We start from the raw sequence: 10,183 nt of genomic DNA, 5'->3' as shown, positions 1-10,183 counted from the left end.
GAGCCCTCTGGGCTCTTGGTTAGTGGTGACAGCCTCCCTCATAATAATGAGGTACATATACCCAATCATAGTGCATGGCTGTGGTATATAAACCACTATAGCAAAGATTGATAGTTTTATATAAGAAAAAATAATGAACATATAGACACTGAAGATGTAGAATACCATCTCCTAATGAGAACATGCCTTTCAGCAGCTGCAATCTGCAAGAGTTTAACAGGTAATATCAAGGAAGCCCTGCAATAACAGAATATAAAATCACATTTAAGCTCACTGGGATCAATTTAAAAAAAAAAACAACGAGTTCCTGAGTTCGGTTTATTAAAAAAAATGTCAGGAACATCGAAATGTGAACTAAATAAACTTAACAAGCAGCTAATGAGAAGATTAATTCCGATTTACACTGTTTTGGGGGTCTGCGTGGCTAGAGCTGCTTCACTCGCGGAAGCCTGTCATCTCTCTATGAACCTGTGCTCCCTCCTCTTAAAAGAACCTGGGCTGTGTGTATTTTGGGTGGGGTGGGGTACTCACTCAGACCGTCCCACCTCCCTCTTTCCCAGTCAAGACGCTCCAAGTTCGTGGAGCGCAAACTCTCCAAAGAGTTTATAGCTCCTGCTTCAGGACTGCACCGGGTTGGAAGGAGCCAAGAAAAGTTTAGAACAGAAACAGATACATTCACAAGTGGAGTGCGTCGGGAATGGCGAAGAGGCGGAATGGTCCTCTCGCCGACCTGCACATGTGAGCCCAGAGGCCACCGGTAACTTTTTTTTTTTTTTTGTACTTCAAAGGAGACGGGAAACCGGGCAATAACAGAGAAGACAGAGTGGGGAGAAAAGAGAGAAAAGTCCGCTGTGAGCTGACTCCTACAAGTGTCCAATAACATCGACGGGATGGTCGTTCTGCCTGGAATCAGCTGGGTCTTCCTGAGCGCGCTGCTGCACGCTGTGGCACCCTGGGGCGCAGACCGACCGGGCAGACCGAGACAGTGCGACGCTCCAAAGTCGGTGAGTCGTGTTGGGAGGGCTTTCTTAAGTCAGTGACTCTCCGTGTGCACCGGGATGTATTTGAAAGTTAATAATAATCTAGGCTACTCCAAGCAAAGATTTGGCCCCGACAAGGTCGTTATTTAGCCCACAGAACTGAATGGTGCTAATAACAACTCTACGGCTTTGTGACACTTGTTGTCTGTTCATCCTAAACTCCCCTTTCTCTCTAATAACTTCTTTTTGAATAATATGGTGAAACTCCACTGAAGCATTGGGTCATTTTGGAGGGAGATTCTACGACGGGGGGCGCAGTGATAGAGTCTAGTTTGTCATTAGGCTGTTTTTCTGACTTAGACACTTGTCTATAACAAGCGCAAAGGCTTACACTGATATGACTTTAAAGAAAACAGCCTACAATTTCTTATTACTTATGCTTAAAGTTATAGTAACAATAACTTAAAGTTATAATAATAATAATAATAATAATAATAATAATAATAATACGCCAACCAGCTTTGTGGAAAATAACTTTTTGTGCGTTATGTTTATGTAAATGTTCAGGTATATATGAAAGACCCTTATACTGCAGTAAAACTGTGGAGTGGGGACTTAACATGAAGGAGACTGCCAAGAGAAACTGTTACCGTTTGCCAACTTTATGGCTGTTTATGTGACAAACGCAAGTGGGAACACCCACGGGTGACTTACTTCATTTGGGAAAGTTTCATTGACCTTTCAGAAGTGATCGTGTTTCAGTACTGTGGCGGCTTATTAAAACACTTATCGGGCATATTGGTAAAATTATGGATGTGGCTTGAACTCGCAGACCGTGAGGAAGTGCCGGAGTGCAGCCCGGACATATTCCAGCTCGGTTAATGTGCTTGCCCAGCCGGCTGTCTGACTTCCACTTCTTGCATTTTCGACATAAAGAGCGGGGGGAAAGTTAATGGCCATCGTGACTTCAAGAATCATATCCAACACTCTTTTCTGTTGGAAAAAAATACAGCACATGAAAACTACCCAAGAGCCCAGAAACAGTCCAAAACAAAACAAAAACGAAACGCTTGGCGCTTGAGTGTGCAAGTTGTTGCTGAAGATATCATTAAGGAGTCGTTTACAGATCACAGACTTTGTTGTATTAGGATGTCCTATAATAGTACTGTTGTCAGATATGGCTGAAGGCTTGCTCCATGTGATTTCTAATGCATCAGTACAGTGGTCTCTGTTTTCTGTTAAGAGTAATTACCCCCATAAAAAAGGAACCCCGTGCGTCAAGGCTCGCCAGAAAAGTCAAAGCTGCCTTAGTAGAGAGGCTCTCGCCTCTTTTCAGGTCTTACACGAACACCGTCTCACTTTCCACGTCAAAACGTCTTCGTTTAGGGTTAGGCCCAAGTACACGTCGTTAACGGTGGACGTGCAAAACGCTTTATTAGTTTCCGCCCTTCCAAAATATGATATTAATCCCTTCCAAACCTTTCCCGTTACTCTTCGCAGACGAGTGGCCTTGGCCAAAGTGAAAATGAGGTTAGAAACACAGAAACAAACGCAGTGTGTCTGCAAAACCCGAATTTTGCCCTGAAATCAAATATGGTCATTTTGATTTATTTTGTCTAGCACAAGTTGGTGCCAGTAATTACGGTATGTAAATTGCAATTAATTATGATGATTATAGAAACATACCACAAGAGCACCGCTATTTGAAAAGTTGAAATGACAAAGGCAGCGTTGGCAGTATGAAGTGGAGCACAGCTGAAGAAAATCTTGATTAAATTTTAGAAATAAACATTTTCTAAGAATAACTTTATTTTACAGTAATGGGTTTCATCCCTCAAATGCCTGATTGCACTGTGTCTCAGAGGCCAGAAGTTTGATATTGTTTATAAAAGCTATTTTTTGTCATATTTAAATAATGCCAACATCAAAGTCATAGCACATGCAAAGCACATTTGCAGAGCAGCTAATAAGAAACATGTTTTAAATGCAGTAGAGCCTTATATTCATTTAGAACGACTGTGATTATTTAATTTCAATTTTGACATTTCTTTCTATTAAAGACAACCACAACAGTAAAAAGCTGTAACACAAACCTTGAAGACAAAATCAGTGCTGTACTTGAGACTGTCAGCATTTCATCCTCATGGCCGATGTTAAAAAAAGAAAGTAAAATCCCAAATATAAGTATCATAGTGAGGTCAGAATTGAGTGCAGGTTTCTTTCATGGCTTTTATGAGCTCCAGTGTAGTATATTTGCACCACAGCCCTGAAAATGCTTCCCAGGCCGAAAGAGGCTTTGGCAACCGAGGTATGCACCTCAACAATACACGGGGGTCTGTTTACAGCCCAGAAGGCCCCTCTATAAACTCCCTGACTGCAAGTGCTCGCAGCACAGCCCCAGGCTGACTAGACTTCATACTTCCCGTGGTGTAATTTTAAAATAGTATTTCAAATTTTAACTTGTTGACCTGAGCCCATGAGCCAGTAAACCACAACAGAGGAAGAATCTGTCACTTTTAGTTTTAATGCGAGCTCTAACATGATGGTTTTGGTGTTTTTGTTTCTGTTTATTGTTAAAATCTTTTTCCTCTCTTCTGTTTTGTATTTTTTTTATAGCAAAGTGACATGAACTCTTTCCTTTGGAGAGTAAAGCGGGCACCTCCTCACCCACCTTCTTACTTATTTGGTACCATCCACGTGCCCTACACCCGAGTCTGGGACTTCATTCCCAACAGCTCCAAGCAGGCTTTCCATGACAGCAATAATGTTTACTTTGAGCTGGACCTGACTGATCCCCTGACCATCTCCAAACTGACCAGCTGCCAGTTACTGCCCCACGGGGAAAACCTGCAGACCCTGCTACCTCGAGATCTGTACCGCCGACTCAAACGCCATCTTGATTACGTCAAACACATGATGCCTTATTGGATGACAGCTGATCAGCGAGGCCGAGGCCTGTATGCTGACTACCTGTTCAATGCTATTGCAGGGAACTGGGAGAGGAAGAGGCCTGTGTGGGTAATGCTGATGGTAAACTCACTCACAGAATGGGACGTCCGGTCCAGGGGGACACCAGTGCTCGACCTGTTTCTAGCTCAAGAGGCAGAGCGAATGAGAAAGACTACAGGGGCAGTTGAGCAAGTGGAGGAGCAGTGTCATCCCCTCAATGGACTCAACTTCTCTCAGGTAAGAGGATGAAATGACTGTCTTTGCCTTTATTTTCCTGTGTGTACACAGCCAGAATAGCCGAAGAAATTACAAGAACAATTTGGTGAAGTTGGTGCATCGTTTATCCTCCTGAATACATGAAAATATATACACATATACTGCATGTTGCACCTTTGCTGAAAAGAAACTGAGAATGTGGGAGAAGACAACATAAGGAGAAAGAAGTGATTAAAACATGTCTGCTGTAGCCAGCTTTATGGTTATGAATGTCCCTCCACCTCACTACACAAACATACTTAACTGCTGAATCTGGAAAAAGGGTGTGAGAGAGTACACAATAACACACTGAAGAAGGTGAGAAGAGAGGAGCGCTCTCTCTCATTTATTAATGCAGACTGTGTGTCTAGCTCTCTGCAGTAATCCTAAACTCATACTGCAATTTGAGAGGAGTGTAATTACCAAATTACTTGATCAGAAAAACACAGGGTGTATATGCATTTTTAATTGATTTTATCATGCAAAAAGCAATGGAAATATGTTTCTATTTAAAGAATTAGTCAGCAGTTTACTTAAAATAGAGGTTGTAAAACATTTTTCAAGGCATGTGAGTTCCCAGACAAAACTCCGTTGAGCCTCAAAAGAAGGAGCAAGATGATCTAATAGTTTTTATTCCCTAATGCAGCCTTTTGACAAAATTTGAAATGAGAAATCTGCATGTGTGTTCACAAAGTATTCATAATCAAACACATGTTTGCGTGGACTGCCTACACACAAAGGCACGCTGTACATGTAAAAGGTTCATACATCCATGTTCACTGAGTAATGCAAGAGAATCTGTGAGGGCCTGAACCTCCATGCGGGAGGACGGAGGGCTCAGGAGCTAATTTGAGACGCAGCGGGCTTCCAGCCTCTCCTCTTTCATCATCACCTCCTAACTACGCTGTCAAAGTCGCGTTGCATGTCCTGCACATGCCTGAGAGCTTTACTAACCCTAGAAATAAGCTAGGGCATGCACACTATGTTTCTCGGGACTGAAGAGAATATTGCCAATGCCTTTGGGAATTTTCTTCAGTGTTTTTGTCTATTATGTGCCGTGCAGGTGTCATTTTCTTATTACCTTAAGGGATCCATGTTTCCTGTTTTTAGTGTATTTAATGTTGATCTGCATTTAGTGCGACAGTCACTGCCCCTAAAAACAACACTGCTTAAATTACACCCAAACATGGTTGAGAAGCAGCACACGTCCAGTTTTAGAAAATAGCGTTTATGTTTCTAAAGAACCTTGACTTGACTTTAATCTTTGAGATGTATTTTTCCATGAAAAGGCTTTAAACAAAATCATATGACGAGCTTTCAAATTCAGATAAGCACATTAAATTGAACTTTTATCACAAATAATTTGAATTTCACCCAACCTGTGCATAGGCACCACTGACTCCAGAGCTTCCAACCCCCTTGCTTCCAGACATGTATGAGAACAATCCAGAGCTGAACTGAAACTGACATGGAAACCATTATTCTCAATTATAATAATTTGTGATTTAATCTGAACACTATGGTTGATTGGATCCCTCTACGCTTGACTATAACAGCGATGAGGTCAGAAGGATGGATACACCAAAAGTTGAACAGAAAATGCGTGGGTGGGAATCAGGGGAAAGAGAAGTGAAACACCAGAGAGAGAAAGTCAGAGATACATTGACTAAGGAGGAAGAAACAGGGGAAAGACGGCGGGGGAGCTGCATGGAGAGTGACCGGCATCTTGTTGCTGCTAATGCTAATCTGAAACATAAGCAAAGGGAGAGCTAAAATGGGAGTTACTCTAAACCTGGCTGGCTCACAGATAATTTGGTCCCAATAAAAAGTACATTTTTAACACCATCCCATAACTCTGACTTTACAGAGAGGCTCTTAAAAACGTGATCACTGATAATTTATCGCCTATCACACTGTAGATATCTCAGTGGAGGGTCCGGTCCCACTGTTACAGTACCAGTACAGTGGACTCCTGGGAGATGGGTGGTCTCGAAGCACTGCTTTGTGACTCATGAATTTAGAGGAAGCAGTTTTTGGCTGAAAAGTGGTACGGCAAATGTATCATCCTCTCTGGAATAGGAGGAGGAGGAGGCATGTTTAAAGCAGTAATCTTCTGTTTAGTGGTGGTGTTTGTGGTAGCGTGGGAGGGACAGAGAGATATCAAGTATAGCAGAACCCTCTTTAGACAATTGTGGTCTAACAAGAGTGCAGTCTGTCTGAGACCTCTCTCTGGTCTTTTTAGATGACAGAGAGGTGTGGATATCTCTGTGAGAGGCAGTTTAAGGCTGTGGAAACAAAGGCAGGCAGGGTGCATGGTTCTTCTCCAGTCCTTTGAAGGCCGATGTAGGTTGACAGCTGGGCGGTACCAAGTGCTTTCAGCGCAGATTGGAAAAGGCTGGAGACAGCGCAGTCAGCAGAGAGAGTGTACACTGCATAACCAAAACTCTTTGTATGTCTTTTCTTCCCTCAAGGGTAGATAAATATATTACATAATGACTTATCAAGTAAATGCCACTATCACCATAATAATAGTAACTGTACCATGGGTTATTAATGCACAACATCAAACTCCACTGGCTTATTTGCACCTAGAGTCTGTTCATTTTTGGAGTTGGGACATGGAACAAAAATTGATTTAGTGCAACACTTCTTTTGGGAAATTTGGTGGTGGTGCTGGCCTGTGATAAGCAACAATATTTATTTTACCTGGGTCACTTGGCAGCCGAGACCACTGGACCATGTCAAAGAGAAATTGCATCGTATCGGTGGCGCCTTTCTCCTGGGCAGGGGTCATGGGTCATGGTGGGAGGTGGTAGCGGAGCCACAAGCAGCAGAGCGGTAAGGAGACTGGCAGTCTGCTGAGGTCAGCTTGGGCACTGCTGAGCAGGCAGACAGAGACCAGTCTGATGGAGTCCCTTGTTCAACCTCTGACCATTAGTTTCCATCAGCTCAAGCTACTTACTTGCGCAAATAGAGAGCGAGAGATAGATGACCGGTGACAGATTCGAGTGCCGTCACCTTAGGGCTTGAAAGGAGATTGGGTAATGTTATTACGAGATGGGAGGGTGGTTGGTGAATCCGGTTTCCTCTGAGTAAGAAGGCGTTCTCCTCCCGATTAGGAGGCGCCCTGTTTACAGATGCAGTGACAGTCTGATGTGTCTATTTCAATCAGTGCAGCTCCTGTGGCATTCCTCTGCTAGAGCAGACATCAGCCTGAGGCTTTCTGCTGTGCTGACGCTGCAGCCTCACACATGCTGTGGTCACAGTGGGGCACTTTCAGGCCTGGAGGGATGGCCAAAGTATCACAACAATGTATTTCTTTATGGTAAAATAATGTGCAAAGTGATGACATTAAGATTTTCCAACATGTGCTTGCAAACATATAATAAAAAATACACGATAGCAACCGCTGAGTTTACACACAGCGACCATAAAGTGAAACTTTTGTCTGTCTGGGAAAAAAAGACATTCCTTTTAACAGTGTTTAGACTTTTCCCATAAGTCACTACTACTTTATATGACATTAAATTTGATTTGTGTTTGGTTTTCCAATTCAGACTGATACAAATCAGCAATTTTGAAGATGATTTAAAAGCAGTGAAATAGTAAAAATAAAATACAGCCTTTCCACGGGGAATGACTTTTTCTGTGGAGATACTGAGGTTTTTGGCTGTGCGTGGCACTTAGATGATGAGCATTTATAGACGGTGAATATAATATTGAGAACCCAGGGTAATGAATGGCTCCAAAAGCTGGGCGAGGTTTACAGAAATGAAATCAAAATAAGATTCTCATGCGTCATATTAAATGATGAATGATACTTTGATTTGTGTTCCTTGGACCGTGTTCACCTAAACAGCACATCTTTAAAGGGTGGAATTAAGTAACAACCAACCTTAGCCATATCCAAATATTTACATTGTAAGTTTGGGTTTAAAGAAATTGTGTTGGCCACAGAGGATGACTGTCTGCACTATACTCTAACTTCCTCTGACCTCCTCACTCTACTTGGGTCTCTGTTGCCTTCTTCTTCACTCCCTATCCTTTTCTCTGACATGTCCCGAGGCTCTGGTTGTCCCGCTTCTAACCTATTGCTCATCCGCACACACAAATCCAAACGCATAGGCTGAGTGGAAAAAGGAGAGAAGGAGGAGGAGGAGGAGGAAAAGCAGAGATGGAGATTGTCTTTAAAGCATTCCCTCTTTAAGCGTGACATCTGATGGTGGTTTACATTGAAGCTATAATTACCTGCGCGAATCTGTTGAAAAACTGCAAGGCAACACATATCAGGCTGATCATCTGGTCCTATCGGCAGGCAGACGGCAGTCCCTCTGCTGCACTAATGACTTAATAGGCCCCTAAATGACCAAATCGCCCACTGCCATCTAGAAGCACTTAGACAATTATGTACAGGCCAGAACTCTGTAGGCTGAGGGAGGTACAGAAGCAGGATGTGGACAATGTGAAAACAGGAGCGGCGTGCTTGACAACAGAATAGATCACAATTCTTGTACGTGATTCATATTTTTACAGTCATTTTGCAAGAGAAAATGTTTCTTCTGTGGTGTTCAATAGCAGGCTGCAATCAAGAATTAATGGGAGAATATTGCTACAAAAATCTATCCACTGAACTTAAGTGCCACAATTTCAGTGTTTCTTTTAAGTTGAGAAAGTTAAGCAAACTCTTGTTACTAAATAAATAAGAATACCCCAAAGCGCATGTGTTTCCAGGTTTTATTTTATAAAACTTGGACTTATGAACAAGATTCATTAATCAACAGTGTACTGTTAACTTCAGTCTAACCAAAAAAACCTGTAAACCCATGTGCTCGTCTATTAACTCGGTGCAGTATCTCTATTCGTTGCTTCCAACAGAGTTCACGTCCCTTCTCCCTCTGAGTACCTGAGAGACCTGAGGTAATGATTCCACCACATTGTCGCTAAGCCGAGGCAGTGAGTTAAGCACGGCAGGTTGAAGCGCTCTTCCATACTTTTGAGTTCATTTTGCCAAAGCCTTCCTTCCTTCCTTCGCCCACATTCTCCCTTTGGTGGAGAAATGAGGGTTTCTGTCAGGGTAAATTGTAGAGACCTCATGTCATACTGTGAATTCATCTAAACTCCACACTCTTCTTCACTCAGAACAATGATGCTGATCACACACACACACACACACACACACACACACACACACACACACACACACACACACACACACACACACACACACACACACACACACACACACACACACACTATAGCCAGCTTCTCTATAATTATTTTGTCATTCTAACTGTGGAAATTGCTGTAAATCTTACGGCGGTTGAGAATACTTTCCTGCAGGCAGGTACACTCAAAGACACATTTACAAGCACACATATTAAGCTTTGATATTTTCTCATCACAATAAGGGAAAATTGATTTGTATAAGGCTGGAGGTTGCTTTCTATGGGAAGGGCAGGTAGTTTCCAGGGTGGCTGAAGTTAATCTCAGGTTGTCTGGGCCAGAGGCTGATTGATCACAGACAGGAATGTGACCGACTGATTTCCTCAGAGACCCACTTGGCCCCTCTGGAATGTTGTTGTCTTTTGGGACATTGTTGTTTTATAACCTTTGTTTAACCAGGTTAGCCCTGCTAGGATCAGGGTGTGAGCAGCACAAAAAGCTACACTTTTGTTGTAGAAATTTCTCTCATAATTCTGTTCTTTCCTAATGCATATCTTTAATCTTCATGCCGAGATGGGACAAAACAGAAAACAAAATAGATTTGCTAGTTTTATAAGGTTCAGACAATATTTTATAATGATTTCTATCATAACTCAAGGATTTTATGGGTGTTGGGCAACCACCTGCTCTAAAGGTACCTTTAGTGTGCCACAAACAATTCTCTTAAAAGAGATTTCCTGGTGTTTTGAACATGGTGGTACAAATCCCCCATAAATATTTAACTGGGCTGAGATCTGGGAACTGTGAAAGGAATAACATATGACTCTTATCATTTG

General features: G+C 42.4%; 1 protein-coding gene across 1 annotated transcript in view; it reads left to right on the top strand.

Moving 5' to 3' along the window:
* Positions 1-628: 628 nt before the first annotated feature.
* The window catches only part of trabd2b (TraB domain containing 2B), a 68,185-nt gene continuing 58,630 nt past the window's right edge, over positions 629-10,183 (top strand). Inside the window, exons 1-2 of the mRNA XM_063467135.1 lie at positions 629-1,004; positions 3,597-4,166. Coding sequence (XP_063323205.1) covers positions 891-1,004; positions 3,597-4,166 — 684 coding nt within the window. The 5' untranslated portion in view covers positions 629-890. The remainder of the gene's footprint in view (positions 1,005-3,596; positions 4,167-10,183) is intronic.

The sequence above is a fragment of the Pelmatolapia mariae genome, linkage group LG23 (genome assembly GCF_036321145.2).
Source record: "Pelmatolapia mariae isolate MD_Pm_ZW linkage group LG23, Pm_UMD_F_2, whole genome shotgun sequence".
NCBI classification, from domain to species: domain Eukaryota; kingdom Metazoa; phylum Chordata; class Actinopteri; order Cichliformes; family Cichlidae; genus Pelmatolapia; species Pelmatolapia mariae.
Note: the sequence above shows the minus strand (reverse complement) of the source record. Positions and strands in the feature narration are given on the sequence as shown.